The sequence below is a fragment of the Bufo gargarizans genome, chromosome 3, assembly GCF_014858855.1.
Source record: "Bufo gargarizans isolate SCDJY-AF-19 chromosome 3, ASM1485885v1, whole genome shotgun sequence".
NCBI classification, from domain to species: domain Eukaryota; kingdom Metazoa; phylum Chordata; class Amphibia; order Anura; family Bufonidae; genus Bufo; species Bufo gargarizans.
The window spans coordinates 464,582,317-464,605,121 of NC_058082.1; the positions used below are offsets into that span (position 1 = coordinate 464,582,317).

General features: G+C 42.7%; 1 protein-coding gene across 2 annotated transcripts in view; it reads left to right on the plus strand.

Annotated features, from left to right (window-relative positions):
- The window catches only part of CORO6 (coronin 6), a 147,550-nt gene extending 126,355 nt beyond the window's left edge, over nt 1–21,195 (plus strand). Inside the window, exons 6-11 of one of the 2 annotated variants that reach the window (XM_044283644.1) lie at nt 4,746–4,865; nt 9,344–9,448; nt 11,627–11,772; nt 18,122–18,179; nt 19,793–20,023; nt 20,266–21,195. In XM_044283644.1, coding sequence (XP_044139579.1) covers nt 4,746–4,865; nt 9,344–9,448; nt 11,627–11,772; nt 18,122–18,179; nt 19,793–20,023; nt 20,266–20,388 — 783 coding nt within the window. In that variant the 3' untranslated portion in view covers nt 20,389–21,195. Of the gene's footprint in view, nt 1–4,745; nt 4,866–5,638; nt 5,759–9,343; nt 9,449–11,626; nt 11,773–18,121; nt 18,180–19,792; nt 20,024–20,265 lie in introns of both variants that reach the window. The other variant, XM_044283643.1, reaches the window with a different exon arrangement.
- The last annotated feature ends 1,610 nt before the right edge of the window (nt 21,196–22,805 follow it).

The following is a 22,805-nucleotide window of genomic DNA, read 5'->3' on the forward strand; positions in this document are numbered from 1 at the left end:
TGGGCCTAATCCTGACTGATGGCAACCCATTCTTGCGTGATCAGTGCTTGGAGTTTTATCAGAATTAGTGCTCATGCGCATGGCGCAAAACACGCATACCTGCCATGTACATTTCACATTTTGCTGAACGGAACGTCTGGCCCCTAATAGGACAGTCCTATCCTTGTCTGTGATGCAGACAATAATAGGACATGTTCTATTTTTTGCTGAACGGCCATGTGGACATACTGACACAGAATGTACACGGGCCGCAAAAAAATGGAAGAGAATATGTTCGTGTTCATGAGCCCTTACTGTGTTTTTGATTGTCCACCCACTTTTTAAGGACTGACCACAGGTTCTCAATGGGATAAAGATCTGGGGATTTTCCTGGCCATGGACCCAAAATGTCAGTGTTTTGTTCACTAGTTATCCCATTTGCCTTGTGACATGGTGCTCCATTATGCTGGAAAAACAGCTTCTTCGCTTCTTTGCTGCCCTTCTTGGCACCAGGCCATTACTTCACTGTGCATGCAGATACACTCACATCTGCCTATTAACATTCTCGAGCAAGCTTTGCACTAATCCTGTAAGTGAGCCCTTTTCCGTGACCTGAAGCTTTCTTCACAGCAATTCAACCTTTCTCCTTAAAGTTCTTTATGATCCGAAAAATGGTTCACTTAGGTGCAATCTTACAAGTAGCAAGGTCCTTGCCCATGAAAACCTTTTAATGCAAAGCAATGATGTCTCCTTGGAGGTAACCATGGTTAACAGAAGAAGACAATGATTTAACATACACCCTTTTTAAAGCAACCATTCTACTCTTCTAATTAAATCAGCATACCAGTGTGATATAAACTTTCTTATCCTAAAGTAATAGTTTCTCCCAAGCTTATGAGAAGCTCATAAAATGATGTTAGCAGGTCATTTTATGGCAGGGCTAAAATGCAGTGGAAATGTTTTTTTTTATTCGATTAAGTTACTTTGCATGGTAAGGAATGACTTTGCAATTACCATATTTGAAAATTCATCTTTTCACTCTTCATAACAATCTAGAGTTAAAGGGTAACTTTGATAAAAACATTTTTTATGTAATTGGATTGGTCTGACTAAGTTCACCATAGTTCCCTAGTTAATACTTTTGTATAGGTATTGAATTTACTAGTAATTTCAGCATGTTCTTTACTCCCCCAGGCATTTCAGTGGTGCGGCTAAAACAGGTGTCCTCCGTCTCCGATCTTCTATAGACAGGAGAAGGAGGGCGTAGTAGTGGGCAGTCCCGAACGCTGCGTGCGCGCTCCAGTCAGACCAGGATAGTGGCGATATTCGCTGTAAAAATTTGCTATAAACTACTCGGGAGGAAGAGGGCGTATTTAGGTCTGGAGAAAGCCGATTGGTTGGGGTAAGGCTGCGCGTTCCCGAGATGAGTCGAATGAATTCTGGGTAGTTAGGGAGGGAGGTCTTAGCCTCAGGGTAAGGGCATCGGCGGCCATCTTGAGAAGATAGTCAGAAAGAAGTCTTGTGAGGAGCGTTTGCTATGGACGGAATCTTATTAAACAAGTGGTATGTGAACACAATAATAAGTGATTATGGATTATCACCACAGCAGCAACAACATATATGAAAATTTTATTTTGAGTGAAAATATGACAGTTATCCTTTAAAGCTAATTGCCACCATTAAAACTGAAGCAGCAAACTTTGTGAAATCATAAATTTCTGTAAGTCCACTGTGCATTCTCTATGTAACATATGATGATTTACAATATTAATTGTTATTTATATTATTTATATGACCTACAGGTTATTTAAGGGATTTTTCAGGGATATAATTAAAGAAACAGGCTTAAAAATAACAAAGAACCATGTAGAGGGGTTCCTTGGGCCCACCAGAGGAAATTATTCTGGAAGACCAACCATTATTTCATCAATTAGACTCAATCAAGTCTAATAGGTTTTGGATTAAAAAAAAAAAAAACCCTAGTGGCATTAGATTGGCTCCAAAGGGCAGACAAATGGGTTTTTCTTGGACCTTTGGGGCCCTCTGTGCCAGGATCATCTAATGGGCCAGTTCAACCCTGGAAGCACTACTCCTTTCCACCTATCCCCTATATGTCGCTGCCGTTCTAGTCCAGTCCCTGCTGTTGTCCACTTCCTATTTCCAGATGGACGCACCAAAAATTCCAGGTAAGTTCTGCTTAGCCAATCACTGACTGAAGTAGTTACCCACCTGAGCTAGTGATTGGCTGAGTGGGCTATTCCTGACATTTCCAGTGTATCAAGCCAGGACAAGAAGTGGAGAGGAGGGCCTGGCAGTGGCAGGGGATCGGTAGAGGTGAGTGGTGCTTATTTGTTAATTAGTTTTCAACCCTTTAACACACTTAAAAAAAAAGATCTGACTGGAAAATCCCTTTCGCACATTTTGATATTGTAATGTGGTGATTTCAGGTCTTTTGGATATGACAGTTGTGGTTTCATTTTGACCTGAATTGCAAGGGTTTTTTGCATGTGCTGCTGTGGACAGTATGTTCTCCATAGGGATCTAATTAATGGTCATATCCAACATTAGACAATAAAGGCTGAAGTAGATTTCCACCAATGCAGGTAGTTTACTCCTTGCAGTTATATAATGAACTGTGGAGGAAATATCTGTCAGTTCTACTCCACTTTGTTCTGGGTGTTGGCAACTTGGTCATCTGTGGACCATTAAGGCTATGTTCACATTGGTGTTTGAAATTCTGGTATTCATGCAGCGGTATTTTGTCTGGCACAATGCTGGCATTCATGCTAGAAACCCAACAGACCCCATTATAGTGAATGGGATGTGTTGGTCACTAATAGTGTACAGCATATGCAGGATACGGCATTTCCAGTAATTCCCTTCCTAAGCCGGAACAGAATACCGGAATTTCAAAGCACCAATGTGAACGCAGCCTTACTAATATAATTGTTCAGTGAGTGAACCTGGCCTGGAATACCCAAGCTTTTATCAGAACCCTACTGATAAAAGCCAAACTGGAGCGCATGAACTTCTTGATGTGCTTTAATGGCTAATACACAAGGCAATGATTAGGGAAGCCATGTTAGTTCTTGATCCTTACCCGCTTAATAGCTACAATCATATACATATCATGTCCTCTGTATGGGGATGAATGATCACTACTGCGATCATTTATCCCTATATACAGGGAGATGTGCTGCCGACAAATGATGATTTTATGTGCCGCATTTTGCTAGTTTGTTTGGTGAAGGTTGGCACAATTACATGGGGTGATTATCAGGAATGAGCATTCGTATGAATGTTTGTTCCCAATAATTGTCCGAATGATCTGACCCAGGCATGCTCAACCTGCGGCCCTCCAGCTGTTGTAAAACTACAACTCCCACCATGCCCTTCTGTAGGCTGATAGCTGTAGGCTGTTCGGGCATGCTGGGAGTTGTAGTTTTGCAACAGCTGGAGGGCCGCAGGTTGAGCATGCCTGAATTCTGACCAAATAAATGAGCACTTATTGGCCTTTCTTGGTCTACTATTTATGTCAAACTGGCTGGTTTACTTTGGCTATTATACGGGGCAATGATTGGGAACGACGTGTTTGTTCTTGATCATTGCCCGCTTAATAGATACATTCATATACATATCATGTCCTCTGTATGGGGATGAATGATCACTACTATGATCATTCATCCCCATATACTGGGAGATGTGCTGCCGACAAATGATTTTATGTGCCACATAAACAATGCATTTTGCTAGTTTGCTGGCACAATAACATGGGGTAATTATCAGCAACGAGCATTCGTATGAATGTTGTTCCCAATAATTGTCCCAATGATCTGCCCAAATAAATGACCACTTATTTATTGGCCTTTCATGGTCTACTATTTATGCATGAGCTTTTGAGTGTCTCTTTAAAACAACCCACCAATCAAGAGCTCGACGATGATATGGAAGTCAGTTTTTTAGGTCAGCTCCGTTAAGGCACAGTTGTGATTACACTTTAGTTACATTGCATTGTCTGAGATGCACTTTCGGCCTCATCATTGGAGACAGAGTCGGAGTGTCTCAGACTACCTCAGAGTCCCTGTAGGCTTTGTAGCTAAACTTTATTCTCAAATCACAGCTCTGTATTATTGGAGCTGAGATAAAAAACAGCCAAGGAGCAAGATCTGTAAGTCCAGACTTGCATGTCATTTTTGAGCTGCTTACTGAAGGGTTGCTTTAAGTTTTATTTAATTTCTTCATAGTGTGCATGCTATCTTCACGAGTTTCAAAGCCGTATACCCCCATTAGACCATTGAGGTTCACATAATTGCTAGTATGCTAATTTATATGTCACAAACCATACAATTGCTACTAGCATTATACACAGTCTTGGTGCCACCTGCCACCTCTGTTATCGCTATGTCACTAGAATACCGGGGCTATTACCCTCTGTATGATTTTGTATATCCATATAATTGTAGCATACAGCAGTCAAGTCATTGACATATAGACACACATAGTGTCCTTCCACAGTACATGATTTTCCTCGATTTAGTACCCTTTTAATTCAGACAAGTATTAACCATTTGGAAGCTTGTTAGTTATGCTCTAAACTCTTGAAGGAACTTCTATTAAGTTAGTAACAAATAAAATTATTATCCATTTGCACTTACCGAAGTGTGGATAACTGAGAATATGGAGTGATTCCCCCGTGTGACACTAATCTTCGTGCATGTTTGTGTTTTCAACTTGCTGTGGTGACCTTAACCTGCTAACCAAACTAGGAGAAAAGTGGAGCACATGAAGGGGCTCGGCCGATCAAGTCCATTTTTCTGTCTGATGGCAAAATATTCACCACCGGTTTCAGCAAGATGAGTGAAAGGCAGCTGGCTCTGTGGGATCCGGTATGAGAAGGTGTTCTGCATGTTTATTTATTATACCTATCTCTTTTTATCTATTATACTGACTTCCTGAGGACTGCACAGATACTAAGGTGACCAAAAAAATGATATTTTATATTCCAATTAAAACAATCGGTAGATTGTATCATATTGAACAATTATATCTTTAACAGTTTATAATATTTATTTTGGGTTATAACATAATTCTTTTTTCTCTTTGCATATTATAACATAATGTGGTCTTTTGATAAAACATAAAAGCATGTTCCTTTTCCCAGAAAATGTATCGTCCTTGCTTAAAGGTTTCCAAGGCAAAAGGATCCCAACATTCAAATTCAATATTCAAATATAAATTTTCCAATGAAAAAAAAACAAAAAACAGCGGTCTACAATCTGCAGAACGCTCTGCCACCCCAAAAGGAGAATTGGACTCCTTATTGGTTCCTCAAAAGTTGGAAAATCTTTCTGCCATGTAACTGATTGCTCCCTGTTCGGAAAGGTTAATGAGCTAAGAGATTCAATAGAATAATTGGCCTGATTTTCTAGTTTGTTTGATGTCTGTGCCATGTGGACGATGGCAGAGATACCAGCAGTTTTTGGGTAGGTTGACGCATCTACAGATCGTTTCATCCAGGGTCACCTTGGTAACTATAACTGCAGAGAATTAGGAGCCAGTAACATACTGTCTTACGCTTCCTGCCAGGACAGTGAGCCTTTGTGTCTATAAAAAATGTTATGACCAATTTGTTTTCCACCTTACCTCCTCCCATTCACAGGAGAAACTTGCTCCCCATGAGGGGATGAGACCTATGCGAGCCATCTTTACCAGAGATGGAAATATCTTTACAACGGGCTTTACACGGATGAGTCAGAGAGAGCTGGGCTTATGGGACCCGGTAATGGCAGACATGGGAATTTGATTGCTATTGTCACTGTTTCCAAAGCATAAGGTCAAAAAATTTACCACTACCCCGCTAGTTAAATTAAACACTCAGAGACATGATGATTGACGGAGAACTAATATAATAATTATTAATTGTGCTGAGCAAATAATGTCTTACAAACAAACCCAACACAACGAAGGAAAAGAGTATTATATAATGCAATTGTATTTAATTACTTCATAGTATATTGGACCATGGGGAAGACATAGGCACCTGGTGTACTGAGAGTGTTAGGTTGTCAGATTTGCCCAATTAGTTTCAGTTTTCCCAACCCAAGGTCTTTCCTATTTGAAGTCCTATGGCACAGAGCTCTCAGAGGTTCTTCAGCAACGACATGGAGTGGTGTCATGATCTGCCTCATTCTATGGATTTTCTGTTATATCATATAGGTACATAATAGTGACCCTTTTTATATAGAGGATGAGGATGGTCATAACACTTAACCCTAGTACAGACAATGTCTTGATCTGCATAAAGCAGTAGACTACCACATCCTAGGACCCCAGATAAATAAGGTTAAAGGTGTTTCATGGGAGACTAAAGGTGGGTTTAGACTGCACGATGGCTTGTGTAAGGGAGTTGCCCAGAACTTAAAGGGGTTTTCTGGGATTTTAATATTAATGACCTATCCTCAGGATAGTATGAAATAAAAGTTGAAGCGCAGTACCCACGGACCTCACCGACCACACCGGAATGCACCAGCCCAACCACGGTCGCAGATCCTCAGCGGCCCACAGATCAGCAATCAAAACACGGTCACGGCAGCATCTCTGGTTCCATCTTTATTACTTGTACTATAAAGAATGTGTATACACCAGCAGCAACATTTCGGCTACATAGTAGCCTTTCTCAAGCAAATAAGAAGTGACTCTAACAAGCCATATATAATGGATAAGATCCCTCTCCACGTGCTATGGGACCAATCCAATGGTGTCACCACCCCCAAATACATCTGTATGTAATCGAGATAACCAATCCCTATTCTAACTTCCCATGGTAATCATCATACACATTAAAATGCACCTGTGTCTACCTTAAAAAAGAGGCGATGTATCCACATGGAGTAAGCCGGGCTGCAGGATGGCGTTCTTCGCTCTCAACTGCGCATGTCTGGCAGGTCATCACTTTGCGCACCACTCCATAGTCGCAGTGCGGTGGGAAGTTAGAATAGGGATTGGTTATCCCGATTACATATAGATGACTGTGACTATGGATGTGCTATGTAGGTAGGTCCAAACTGACAGAAGGCAACATAATTAGGCAAGGCAAGCAATACCGCAGTACAGAGCAATATACCACCCCAGCTGAACCAAATACCACAGGAGGGCACCTGTGACTAATGGCCAGAATCAGATCATTATGTACCCGGCTGGCGGCCGTGAGAAGGGCTTAGGTGGCCCCCCTGTGCATCGGCCCACCAGGAAATTTCCCTGTAGGGTCTATGGCCAATCCAACCCTGCTTCTTACAGGCATTACCAAATGCAGAAGTACAGTAAATACTTGGAAGGCAACCAAAGCTGCTGGCTGTCATAGCTAATAGTGCTCTTCATAGATAACTATATACAGTATCTACTTCTGAGGGAGATAGCCATTCCATATTCTAAAATGATCTTATGCTATCAGTAGATAATAGCAGTGCAAATTCTGGCTTTACAATGCAGTGTGTCAGCATGGTGTCCGTGGATATGTTAGATCATGCAGCAATGCATGATACGTATGTCAACGTTAACTATTAACACTTAAACATTATATTTAAAGTATATGAAACTAAATAAAACTAATAACCTGTAATATTACATTTATGATTTTTTTGTGCAGCAGTTGAACAGTTTTTATTTTATTTTGAGTCGCACAATAAAAAAATAAATAAATGAATGTTACCGTATTTTAAAGAATATAAATGCATCCATTGTATATACTGTACAACCTTATTGTATTTATGCTGTATGCTACAAGCATACCTATAGCTGAAGAAGCCATAGTGCCAGCTGTAGGGCACAGAGACGAGGGGGGCCTATTCAGATGCAGTGACCATGTTTGTTTTTTGGAAGGTGGAAAATTTACTTTTCGCTATGTGGACTCATTTTAATGTAGAAGATCTGATATTTGGCAATACCACCTATCCTCTGGCTTGCCAAAAATAGTTATACTGCTGTGGAGGCTCATCCTTGACTTTGCTATGGGGGCTTAGTAATACCCTTTACCACAGGGTGCACCTAAAGTTGCAAAGTGCACCTATGTAATACTTTTATACAGTACACCATCTTTAGGCAGGACCAGCAGGATCCATAGTATTAAACCTGGCATGTGGCCTGGTAGGGATGATCCTGCTTATTAAAACAATACCTGGATGGCAAAAATCAATTTTGCTGTTCCAGTGAAATAATTTTCTTCTATATATATGATTAGGGCTTCAGTGCACCGAGGGCCGGGGTCTAGCCCTTCAGCTCTTCTATTCTCCATACCCCCTCCACTTGACTGACAGGCCCAGGCATCAGTGTCTGCTTGCCTGACCCTGTAGTAGCGAGCCAGTGCTGTGTGCCACAGTTTTGGTGCATGCACAGTGCATCAGCTTCCGCTCAACAGACGCTTACTGTGTAAGCACAGAAATGTGGTGAGACCTCTACTGTGAATGTAGAGGGTCATCTCTAAATATATAATTGACGTAACTCATAGATATGCTGCCCTATAAGTCAGTTGTAATGCAGTGACTCAGAGAGGTTATGGCACTGCTGAAATAAAGTGATATCTCTTGTACACGGGTTTGCATTTTTGCTTATATTTTATCTAGAACATATCATTTTTTTTTCGAATTGATGATATTTCGGCACTAGCAAAGCAACCTTTCCAAACCTTTGTAATCAATAATGGTCAACAGAGTATCAAAACAACAGATAAAAATTATAGGGGTTTTCCCATAATTAAAACCTATCAAGTATCCACAAGATAGGTCTGATTGATGGGAAGTCTAAGGAACTGATGGAAATAGCTGATGATTGCTTGACAGTCCCATCCTATCAGTCCCCTAGACAGTAAATGGAGCAGTGGTCACGCAATGGAAGTACTTTTACATTCACATAGGGAAGCCCATTCTTTTGGTCGGTGGGGGTCCCAGCAGTCGGACTCAGTCAGACAGCTATCACCTTGTGGATAGGTGATAAGTTTAGGTTATGGAAAAACCCATTTACTTGCCTCCTTAAAGTCATATTCCACAGGCTATACCATAAATGTCCAATAAGTGCTGGTTCCACCTCCAGAACCCTGACCTACCTTGAGAATAGGGCTCTATCTCGTATCACAGGGAATGAGAAGTATCTGCACATCCTCGGCTCTATCCATTTACTTTCATGGGAAGTTTCAACAATAGCAAAGTAAGCAAGCCCAGTAAGTTAATGGAGAGACCTGAGCATGCGCGGCCATTTCTACGTTCCTGTGTGTGTGTACTCATTCTGCTTTGCTATTGTGCAGGTTTACAACCAAATAATTTCTTTCATGTTTTTACTGGATTTGTGCTGACATAACCCCTCTACTGTCTAGAGTAACTTCGAAGAACCTATTGCCTTACAAGAAATGGACACCAGCAATGGAGTATTGCTTCCTTTCTATGACCCTGACTCCAGTGTAGTCTACCTCTGTGGCAAGGTACGTATGTACATTTAGTTTCAGTTCATGGGATAGTATGTGGTCGCAAATGTCAGTACTTAATCTATTCCCCACTGGCGTACACCTCTTAGTTTTTGTGGTACATCTGCACGGGTCCATTCACAAAATGGCAATCTACACCAGCAAGGGAGTTAGTTTTAGCAGCCCCCACAGCACCCATCCCCTGCCCACTTTTTGGAAAAGTGGCAAGTGACTCTCTAAATTGTTAAAGAGTTTGAGACTTTTTGACACCAAGAGGATGATAAATGTCCCCCATAATGAATATCCATATATGATATGAATTTCACAAAATGTTACTCTGCACATACTCCCTACTGCTGTGTGATGAGCTTGTTGAGCTTTACACTATCTCTGCCAGGCAACTGGCCCTTCTCTCTACTGATGAGGAGTAACAACTCCTTTTGGAAAAATGCTATTTTTTCATGTTAGTGCCGCAAGCCACGGAGGAGAGGTAGATGGGAGTGGTAGTGGCTCTGGCTGCAGCAATTATTCACAGTGGCAATCTTCACACCGATGCTCCCTAGGGCCAAGTAGTGACAGGAGGACGAGCCTTTTCTTACCTCGGAGAACACCCTGATGGGGATCCTGCTTGATGGTAGTTGGGGAGCCCTTGGTGTTGTGGGATTGGTGCCGGTTAGTGTCGAGCGAAACGAAGTATCCAAAATGAACTTCGATCCAAATTTCAGGAGAAATTTGATTTGCCGCGAAGCCAAATTTCCTTGTGCTTCATGGAAACTAATTAATTTTCCCTGAAAAAAAAAAAAGCTATCACATCTCCTCAATATGCCCTACACTGCCAGGTACTTATATTGTAATGTCAGAACCAGTGAAAGGTCCTCTACAAGCTGGGTTGCTCATCAGCAACAGTCAAAGTCAAGCTCTGAGACTGCTGCTTCTCACAAGCAGACCCATACTGGAATGGCTGCTGCCTCTCTCTCTCTCAGGCTAAGCTAAAACTGAACTAAAAGCTGCCCTTAACAGCAGGTAGAGCTAAACTGAAACTTGGCTGATGCCTTCTCCTTTAGAGGCGAAAGCTCATTCCCTCTGCTGAGTCAGGGCATACATTTACTAAACAGTGACACCTACAGACAGCAAAGTATTATAGAAAGCATGAATAGATAACATCAAAATAACATCAAATCAAGAACAATTTGCAACTACCCTGTTGTAGGGTACTGCCACTGCTGTAGGCATTATTGGAATCCCTCCCTCCTATTGACTATTACACTATTGATTCAAGGTCTTCCTATTATTTCATTATGTAAGACAAACATAGTTTTGGCGTTTGGTCATTCGCACAGTGCTAGAGCTGCTCAGTAACACGCAGCGATTGCTTAAGTTACAATATTAATTGGTTTGGGGACAATCAGGTTTAAAATACTGTAAATTAAAATCACAACTTTTTAAAACACTAGTTATTGGTTCTGAAGTCCCAAAATGTCATCTTAAAATGAGGAAAATGGGGATTAAAAAAATAATAAGCAGATAACTAAGGCTACTTATACACTGGCGTTTACTTGTTCCGGCAGGGGAACAACCTGCCGGATCCGTACTACACTGTACATCCGTGAGCTGCCAGAAGTCCACCCGGCCCCATTCACTATAATAGGGAGCAGCGTAGATCCGGCCGCAGCACGGCAAATATGCCGAACAAATACCGCTGCATGTTGCCGGAACGAGTAAACGCCCGTGTGAAACAGACCTAATACAAATGAAGCAAGCCTTACCCAAAACAGTCAGAAATAGCTGCTGGAAGCTGGAAATCACTTTTTATGTAGAGGACAGGAGGCTTTTCAGGATCTTCTAGCCATCTTGACCTGGTGTCTGAAGGAGCAGCTCATCTTGGCACACATAAAGAGCAGTACAGAATGTATAGTACCGTACTATACTGTAGAGAGGCGCTATCCAATATTCCAGGGGATATGCTAATAAAAAGCCCATGCTGATTGGCTGAATCTTTTAACCAATCAGCGTTGCCACAGATCAGAAGTGTCTGTTGCACGTATGTTGTCTAGTTACAAGGGCCCAGGAACAACCATTGTATATTAAAAATATTGTAACCCTAGACCAGTGCAAATTGAGGGACCATTGTACGAGAAAATGTACCCAGAATTTGACGCTGTGCAAAAATAAATGACACTAAACTTTTTCTTTCAGGGTGACAGTAGTATTCGTTACTTTGAAATTACAGGCGAGGCACCCTATGTCCATTACTTGAGTACCTACAGCAGCAAGGAACCCCAGAGGGGAATGGGTTTCATGCCCAAGAGAGGCTTGGATGTCAGTAAATGTGAAATAGCAAGGTAAGGCGAGGCGGGGTATAGACTTTCAGCATGAGAGATGGAAACATTGAAATAAAAAAAAATCTTTATGTCCTCACCAATAGGTGCTGAATGTAAACTGATTAAACGGTCATCATGCTCTCCAGTCCACCAGCAGCACGTTATAAAGCAGGAGTTGCTGAGCAGAATGATATACTGTATAGTTTTGTGGGAACATATGCATTATAACTTGTAACATATTGATTGAAATCCCTGTTGATTCCGGTCCTGCTGAATGATTGACAGCCTTCCATTTCTGAGCATTCACATATAGCTCACCAAAAATACATTCTTTATTATTAAAAAGAAAATAGAAACATATTGTAAGACAAAGTACACATAATGATAAAAAAAAGTACACATAATAACAGCAACACAGGACGATGCTATGGCAAGAATAAATCCCCCCACTGTCAGTATTACAACGTCTATAAGACTGTGCAAAATCCATACATCAATATTGTATAACACAGTTTGAGGTCTCATTGGGTTATACATACTATAAAGTATCACCAAAGAATTAGGACAAATATCTTCACGTAGTAAATATAAATAAGCTATATTAACAAATACATACATGATGGTAAAAGAGGCAGCACAAAGGTGGAACACAAAGGAGAGGAATAGGACCCAAGGAGGGGCTGGGAGGTCAGCACACCAGGAATCAGGGAAAAAAAGGATAATCAGGTGCTGATCACCAAGATACCTCAGGACAATAAGCCCCAAACAAAAGGAAATGGATGTCTGTGAAGGTTCTCATTTATCCAGGTCATGGTATATATCTGTAAAGAATAAATCAAGGCAACTGGACGTACTGTAGATTTCTTGAAAACGTTTCACTCGTTCTTCCAACGAGCTTTCTCAATTCTGAGTGATTGTACAAAAATTCTGGGAATAAATATGTAACTGAATCCACATCTGGTAATTATACCCAGCATTGGGTCAAAGGTGTTAATTCCATTATCCTAATTGGAGTCAGTAGGTGATAAAGACTTCCCAGAAAAAGGTGTCAAGACAGCATTGTATGTGGCAGACAATAGATGTCTAACCCCCCCAAATGTGGAGGCAAATGTGAAGATAAGCATACCCTGAGTAGTGTGTCGATCTCTCAGCCGCCTCCTGACCCAACGCTGTTTTGCCAGTGATCTGGCTTCTTCCGGGGATGTAAGGTAATAGACAGACCCTCCCCTATTATACTGCCCACACAGGTGTGTGAAGGGATTGATTAAAAACTTTGGTAACACCTTTACCAATGAACATGGAGCTTTAAGTCTTGTGGACCAATAAGCAATGTCAAATACCGGAACAAAGCTGACGCAGCGGTCAAGTGATGCCGCACATGACCGCAGCGTCAGACGGACGGTCTGCAGCCAATGGAGACATGCCGGGGGAGGAGACGGTGGGGCAGGAGCGCCACGTGACGGGCCACATGACTGCGCTGTCACAAACCCGACATTACCACGCCTCACCAGAGGCGGGATGGGTGTGACGCGGCGGTCATGTGATGAGGCACACGACACAACGGCCACCGCCTCCACCGGAACCAGGCAGCCAATCGGCATGCAGAAAGGCGCTGGGGGCGGGGTAATTATGACACTATCAAACGCACAAGCGGACCAGACCTCCTTCTAAATGTTTTACAGATAATAGATACAATAAGGTACATCCGATCGAACAAGTAGAGAGCTTCATAGCCAAGGATCAAAATCCTGATTTTCTCACAGCAGGTTGATAAGTAAATAAGTAAAGACAGCCAAGTGGCAATGCAGAGTTGCACTATTAGCATATAAGGCATTATTCTATAAGTGTGACTGTAAGGGCAATGCATACATAATTATGTAGATAATTAATAACAATAGAGTGCCAATACTCAATCAGAGGCACTGTAAAGTGCGATGTGCGATCACATGTGTATAGAGGACTATTATATATTGTCAATATGACAATATATAAGTCCAAGCGCTTCATGTGGTTTATACAAAACATCTGCAGATGATGATTGTGCTAAGTATAGGATTGCATAACATGTGGAGTTACACATATAGAGAGAGAAGAAAAAACACGCAGAAAGGGGAGTGAAGGAGTGGAAGAGTGCAAGTGCAGTGAACAAAAGAGGCTAAAGATATCAGTAATCCATCCTATATAAAGAAAACATGGCATTTCAAAAATTGCGCGCCTGTGTTGATTCGGCACAGGCGCTCTGAGATAAGGAGGCTCGCCTCCTCAGCACTCCCTCAGTGTGCCTGTGCTGATGACGTCACCGAAAGTGAAGACGTCATCGGCGCAGGTGCACTGAGGGAGTGCTGAGGAGGCGAGCCTCCTTCTCTCAGAGCGCCTGCGCCGAATCAACACAGGCGCGCGATTTTTGAAATGCTGACAGGGTCGGCCGGAGGAGGAGATCGCGGCTGGCCCTGTCAATCAAAACAAGGAGGGGGCGGTTTTCTGCGGCTGCTACCAGCAAGTAGACGCCCTACTTGCTGGTAGAAAGGTAATTAGCATATCATAAAATTACGTTTTTGGCTAAATCTACTGAACGAAAATTATTAATAACATAATGTATGGCAATATGGCAGGATAGGGATTATAAGTAGACCAAAAAAAATAAATGCGTTTAGTGGGGTGACAGAAGCCCTTTAAAGAGTGTCCCTAGGATATACTCATATAAAGCCAATGGTCCCTAACACGATCAATACCACAGTACCACATCAAATCGTTGTACAAAATAGCATAATAAGACAATACAGAGCAGGAGTCAGGAAGGGACACCAACCCCAACGCGTGTTTCGCCTCCCTTCCTGACTCCTGGTCTGTATTGTCTTATTATGCTATTTTCTTTTTAATAATAAAGAATGAATTTACATTATATGTGTGTGCTTGGATTTTTGCTGAGCTATTGCATTTTGCCACACATATTGAGCTATTGGTATTTTGCCCATATTGGTTTTGCATTCACATATAGATAGGACGGCCTACTGGACTCCTAAGTATAGAAAGAGGGCAGCATAAATTACTAACAGAAATGCTGATCTCAGCGGTGTGTCACTCATGAGCTAATAGTAAGTGGTTGCCGAGAACCAGCATCATAATCATTGCAGCCCAGGCCTTGAGAAGAGTCAGATCTACCTGAGAAGAGTCCTGGTTATTCCTGATCTCCTGCTCTCCTCGACCATCTGCTGATGATTGGCAGTTCTCTCCTAGAGAGAAAGGGAGAAAACTCGGTAGAAGACGGTCAGTCATCAGCAGGTGGGCAGGAGAGCAGGGATTCATGAATAACCAGGACTCTTCTCAGGTGCCCGTGACTCTCATCCAGGCCCAGTCTGCAATGATTGTGATGTTGGTTCTCAGCAACAACTTACTTTTAACCTATAAATGACAGATCGCTGAAATCAACTCACCTGTCTCTACTTTATTCTGCTGTTAGTATGGACATCATAAAGTTGATGACAGGTTCCCTTTAAATGAATAAATTGAACATGACACAGAATATTTTCCCGCAAAACGATATATCAGTCTGCTCAGCTCCACCTGCTCTATAACATGCTGCTGGGAGATCAGACTGCAAGCTCAATATGACAGGTACCTTTAAAGCAGTTCTTTGAGCCTTAAATTCTGCCCCATTGCCCCCAGTTACAGGGAGAATACAGCTTTCAGAGAGGTTGGACATCACTGTACAGCCTCAGCGCAGCGCTGATCTAGGTCTGATAAGACCCAACAGCTCACACAGACTCCCGGCCCCCAGCAATCACATGACTGCTGGGACTGGAGCAGGAAGCGTCATTGCCACTTCCTGATCACTATACGCAGCGATCATGAAGCTCTATGCATTGATCAATGAAAAAACATCCCTCTCTTCTCTATGGGGAGCCCTTCTGTCCCTGACGTGGGCTCCCCGCTCATGCAGATGTACGATTAGCATGCAGCTGTGCTCTCTAAAATATATACAGGGAGTGCAGAATTATTAGGCAAATGAGTATTTTGACCACATCATCCTCTTTATGCATGTTGTCTTACTCCAAGCTGTATAGGCTCGAAAGCCTACTACCAATTAAGCATATTAGGTGATGTGCATCTCTGTAATGAGAAGGGGTGTGGTCTAATGACATCAACACCCTATATCAGGTGTGCATAATTATTAGGCAACTTCCTTTCCTTTGGCAAAATGGGTCAAAAGAAGGACTTGACATGCTCAGAAAAGTCAAAAAATAGTGAGATATCTTGCAGAGGGATGCAGCACTCTTAAAATTGCAAAGCTTCTGAAGCGTGATCATCGAACAATCAAGCGTTTCATTCAAAATAGTCAACAGGGTCGCAAGAAGCGTGTGGAAAAACCAAGGCGCAAAATAACTGCCCATGAACTGAGAAAAGTCAAGCGTGCAGCTGCCAAGATGCCACTTGCCACCAGTTTGGCCATATTTCAGAGCTGCAACATCACTGGAGTTCCCAAAAGCACAAGGTGTGCAATACTCAGAGACATGGCCAAGGTAAGAAAGGCTGAAAGACGACCACCACTGAACAAGACACACAAGCTGAAACGTCAAGACTGGGCCAAGAAATATCTCAAGACTGATTTTTCTAAGGTTTTATGGACTGATGAAATGAGAGTGAGTCTTGATGGGCCAGATGGATGGGCCCGTGGCTGGATTGGTAAAGGGCAGAGAGCTCCAGTCCGACTCAGACGCCAGCAAGGTGGAGGTGAAGTACTGGTTTGGGCTGGTATCATCAAAGATGAGCTTGTGGGGCCTTTTCGGGTTGAGGATGGAGTCAAGCTCAACTCCCAGTCCTACTGCCAGTTTCTGGAAGACACCTTCTTCAAGCAGTGGTACAGGAAGAAGTCTGCATCCTTCAAGAAAAACATGATTTTCATGCAGGACAATGCTCCATCACACGCGTCCAAGTACTCCACAGCGTGGCTGGCAAGAAAGGGTATAAAAGAAGAAAATCTAATGACATGGCCTCCTTGTTCACCTGATCTGAACCCCATTGAGAACCTGTGGTCCATCATCAAATGTGAGATTTACAAGGAGGGAAAACAGTACACCTCTCTGAACAGTGTCTGGGAGGCTGTGGTTGCTGCTGCACGCAATGTTGATGGTGAACAGATCAAAACACTGACAGAATCCATGGATGGCAGGCTTTTGAGTGTCCTTGCAAAGAAAGGTGGCTATATTGGTCACTGATTTGTTTTTGTTTTTGAATGTCAGAAATGTATATTTGTGAATGTTGAGATGTTATATTGGTTTCACTGGTAAAAATAAATAATTGAAATGGGTATATATTCGTTTTTTGTTAAGTTGCCTAATAATTATGCACAGTAATAGTCACCTGCACACACAGATATCCCCCTAAAATAGCTAAAACTAAAAACAAACTAAAAACTACTTCCAAAAATATTCAGCTTTGATATTAATGAGTTTTTTGGGTTCATTGAGAACATGGTTGTTGTTGAATAATAAAATTAATCCTCAAAAATACAACTTGCCTAATAATTCTGCACTCCTTGTACAGATGTATAAAGTCAGTGGGTGGTTTGCAAGAGGTTAAAGGGTTTTTCTCACTGACAATACTTATCCCCAGCATAGAGGATAAGTATCTGATCATTCAATTGTTCCTTCAACCTCGGGCAGTCCCATAGAAGTGAGTGGAGCAGTAGTCACACGTATATCACCGCTCCATTCTCATGGGGCATTTCGGGACCTCTGTTCTTGTGGTTCTCAGCAGTCAGACTGCCAAAAATCACATACTTGTTACCCCTTCTGTGGATAGGGGATGTGTATTGTTAGGGGGCAAACCCCTTTTAAGTGGTTTTCTACATTCCTGATATTGATGACCTATCCTCAGGATAGGTCATTGATATTCAATCGGTGAGGTTCCAACATCCTGCGCCCCCACCGATCAGTTGTTACGGCAGCGGAACTAGCTCTTGAATGGGTCAGGAAGCACAGCTCTAGTGTTGTGGCCGTGCTGGGTTACTGCAGCTCATCTCACATTGAAGTGAATGAAAGCTCAACTGCAGTAACCCATCACAACCACTACATGGCGCTGTTCTTCCTGCTCTATTCAGCTAATTCAGCTAATTTCACTGCTGAGACAGCTAATTGGTGGGGGTGAGGGGTGTCGGGCCCTCACTAATCAGATATTGATGACCTATCCTGAGGATATAGGACATGGGTCATCTATATCAGGAGACTGGAAAACCCTTTTAAGTTTGAGTGTTGCTTTTCTATGGAGGTGTCAGTTTTGTAACTATTATTGAGTGACCAAAGTGACTAGATGATGTTTTTCAAAATATATTTCTGCTAATTATTTAAATCAAATTGTGTCATTTCTACAGATTTTACAAACTGCACGAGAGGAAATGTGAACCCATTGTTATGACAGTTCCAAGAAAGGTGACAGATTTCTACAACCCATACTTTTCTTCATCTCCCCATCTTAATTTAATTCCAGCTGCTATCATGGCTGACATTTGCTGTGTCTCTTGTCAAAAATATTCACATTAGCATTAAAATCTCCTCTGCCGGAACTGTCTACCGGAGTTCATCGTATTCAGCATAGCCGGCTACTGCCTTTCCCTGCCGGAGCCCTTGACTACAATGGGACCCTGCTTCTGGCATTAGTGTTGGGATTCAGCCAAACAAAAATGAGTGCAAGCACCGTTTTTTGTCTGGCTGAATCCCGGCACTAATGCTGGAAACAGGCTGGATCCCTATCGGGTCCCATTATAGTTAATGGAGCCTGGGGGTGCTCCTGCTTGTTCCAGCTATGCCAGATAGGATGAGCTCCAGCAGACTGTTCCTCTGCTGGAACCTACCAAACGATTTTAACGCTAGTGTGAAGCTAGCCTTAGCAATTTGTTGCTTCATTCTGGAGAAAAAATAAGCACAAATGAGCAGTTAAGTGCAGAGAGGGTGAGCCCAAACCACTCTGTACACCCTTGCTCCTCCTGCTTCCTCTGCCAGCCCCTCCGTTCTTGGGCTGCATGGTCATCTCACAATGGATCAATAACTGCAAGGTATCATTACTTTCAGCTGAGCTAGCCCTACAAGCAGGGGCGTAGCTATAGGGGGTGCAGAGGTAGCAGTCGCTTCCGGGCCCAGGAGCCTGAGGGGGCCCAAAGACCCTTGTGGTGCATAAGAAGACACCAGTATTATAGAAAGTCCATGCTGGTCAATATACACCTCTGGCTCAAGGGAAGGGGGTTAAATCAAGAATTTGGCATGGGGGCAGGGGTGCCATTTCAATTTTAGCCTCAGGCAGCATGAAGGCTTTGCGCTTCCTGCTCTTGGCCACAAAGCACTGAGGGAAGGGGGCCCCAAGCTGAACTCTTGCACCAGGGCCCATGAGCCATTAGCTACGCCCCTGCCTACAAGTCATTGTGCCTGGTATAAAAGTAAATTTACTGGTGACAGACTCTCTGTAACTTTAATTCTAAGTTTGAATTCACACAATGGGGGAGGGGCATTTATTAAAGACTTTATGGCACTATTGTGGTGTAAAAAAAAGTTGCAAATTATGGCACATACCATATGTGCGCAAATTTTTCAGCTTCTCAACATTTTTCTTAAGTGGTGAGAAAAAGGGCAGGGCTTAGAAGGAGGCGCAGGGCGTCCTGGCTGGCATAGATGTGAGGTTCTAGCACACGGAGGGCCAGAGATGTGACACATTTTTTAAGAGGCATCTCACTTACCACAGGGGATCAAGACTGGTGTTTGGGAATGCCAGTCCTGATAAATGTTCCCAAATCAGCCTAAAAAGTGGTGTATAGGTAAGCACAACAGCTGTGTTTTCCCTTCTACTCTACCAGATGCAATTGTAGGTGTCTGGTAACAAGGAGCAGACTTGCCAGAGTGCATCTTGGCCCTGGCCATAAATTAATGTTACCAGTAAAAAAAATCATAAATAAAAAAGATGCGAACAGACTTCCTATCACAATTACGTAAAATAACTGGGAGATATAAGGCCGGAGTCACCTCAATGAGACTGGTTCTTCTCTTTCTTACAGTCAGACCTGTTCCAGGATGATCTGTATCCAGACACGCCTGGACCTGAACCAGCCCTGGAAGCAGACGAATGGTTTTCAGGACAGACCGCTGACCCTATATTGGTATCACTCAGGGATGGCTATCTACCTGTGAAGAACAGGGAACTTAAAGTCACCAAGAAAAACATGCTGGACAACAAACCACCAACTGGGCCACGTAGAAGTTACTCTTCTTGTGATACTGGCTTCTCAGTAAGTACTTCACATGTCTAGATATGAGACTAGTCATCGGCATACCAGTAGAGCTTCAGATGTAGCAGTTGACCATGAACCTTCTGCCACATAAGAAGACACCTGAATAACATTGACACATGCAATATCATGGATTCTGTCATAGACTTTTCACTGTGGCCCATACATTTTTGATCAGTCTTAATGCTCTTTGATACAGCTACCCTCCATACGTGTACTTTTTTTCTGTTTTTCTTCACTAGAGAGTCTCCCTAGAAGAACTTCTAGAAGAAATCAAGTACTTGCGAGCCACTGTTGAGTCTCAAGAGAAGCGCATCTCCAGTTTAGAAAACCTTCTACAAGAAATCGCTAATGGCACTGATTGAGCCGAACTGTGAATTAAATTCTGCCATCCGGCTGAGAATGCACTTCAACAATGACATGCCCTCTTTCCTTGCAAGCAAACTTGATTATGTTTTACAAGAGGCGATGGAGCCAATGCATGGACTCCAAACTGAAGGCTCCCTGTTTATTCCTTTCATTGTTAGGGAATTTTATTGAGGCCTTCTTCACTTGGGTTGGTTAAGTCTAAGGGACAGGGATTGAAGACTTTTTTTTTCGGCAAATATCAATCATGGACGGTTCTGTTTGCATCTACATTGACTGTAGCTCTAGGCTGCTTTGACGGACAATGGGACAGGTAGCAGACTGAAATATAATATTATGGCTGTAATATGCCAGGGTCCTTAAATTACGAAAATGGGACACATCACCTCGGACAGAATTAGAGGCTCATATCAATCTCTCTCATCGTTTTAAATACATCTTCATTTTAATATATTGTATACTATAGATAGGGTACATATATTATTCTGATTTCCTTAAAGAAATATATATATACCGTATATATATATATATATATCTGTCCTCATTTTTCAGAAATAGTTTATTTTCATATAGAATATCTAATGTATAAATGTGCACAGCAGACAGAGCCATTTTTGTAGGCCATATCAGGATCAAACTGGCCCAACAAAGGATTGGGCCCAGAAGGCTCCATATTACAAAACAGTGCTGGCCACCCTATTAGACTGTATTAACAGTATAATTTAGGATGTACACTGATGAAAAATATAAATGCAACACTTTAGGTTTTGCTACCATTTTGCATGAGCTGAACTCAAAGATTGGAAATATTTTCTTCATACACAAAAGACGCATTACTCTCAAATATTGTTCACAAATCTGTCTAAATCTGTGTTAGTGAGCACTTTTCCTTTGCCAAGATAATTCATCCTACCTCACAGGTGTGGCATATCAAGGTGAGCATGAATATTGCACAGGTGTGCCTTAGACTGCCCATAATAAAAGACCACTCTGAAATGTGCACAGTTTTGCCTTACTGGGGGGGGGGGGGGGGTCATAAAACCAGTCAGTATCTGGTGTGGCCACCATTTGCCTCATGCAGTGCAACACATCTCCGTCGCATAGAGTTGATCAGGTTGTTGATTGTGGCCTGTGGAATGTTGGTCCACTCTTCTTCAATAGCTGTGCGAAGTTGCAGAATATTGCCAGGAACAGGAACACGCTGTCATATACGCCGATCCAGAGCATCCCAAACATACTCAATGGGTGACATGTCCGGTGAGTTTTCAGTTTCCAGGAATTGTGTACAGATCCTTGCAATGTGGGGCCATTATCATGCTGCAACATGAGGTGATGGTCGTGGATGAACGGCACAACAATGGGCCTCAGGATCTCGTCACGATATCTCTGTGCATTCAAAATGCCATCAATAAAATGCACCTGTGTTCGTTGTCCATAACATACACCTGCCCATACCATAACCCCACCGTCACCATGGGCCACTCAAGCCACAACGTTGACGTCAGCAAACCGCTCATCCACACGACGCCACACATGCTTTCTTCCATCTTCCCTGAACAGTAAAAACCGGGACTCTTCCATGAACAGAACGCCTCTCCAACGTGCCAAACGCCTTTAAATGTGAGCATTTGCCCATTCAAGTCGGTTACGACCACTAACTTCAGTCAGGTCCAGACCCCGATGAGGACGATGAGCATGCAGATGAGCTTCCCTGAGACGGTTTCTGACAGTTTGTGCAGAAATTCTTTGGTTATGCAAACCGATTGCTACTGCAGCAGTCCGGGTGGCTGGTCTCAGACGATCATGGAGGTGAACATGCTGGATGTGGAGGTCCTGGGCTGGTGTGGTTACACATGGTCTGCGGTTGTGAGGCCGGTTGGATGTACTGCCAAATTCTCTGAAACACCTTTAGAGACGGCTTATGGTAGAGAAATGAACATTCATGGCATGGGCAGCATCTCTGGTAGACATTCCTGCAGTCAGCATGCCAATTGCACGTCTCCTCAAACATTGCGACATCTGTGGCATTGTGCTGTGTGATCAAACTGCACATTTCAAAGTGGGCTTTTATTGTGGTGAGTCTAAGGCACACCTGTGCAATATTCATGCTGTCTAATCAGCACTTTGATATGCCACACCTGTGAGGTGGGATGGATTATCTCGGCAAAAGAGGAGTGCTCACTAACACAGATTTAGGCCTCATGCACACAACCGTTTTTTTGAAGGTCCGCAAAAACGGGGTCCGTAGGTCCGTCATCCGTGACCGTTTTTTCGCCCGTGGGTCTTCCTTGATTTTTGGAGGATCCACGGACATGAAAAATGAAAAAAAAATCTAAGTCAAGTTTGCCATGGAAATGATAGGAAAAAACTGACACGGATCACGGACACGGATCACGGACGCGGATGACAATCTTGT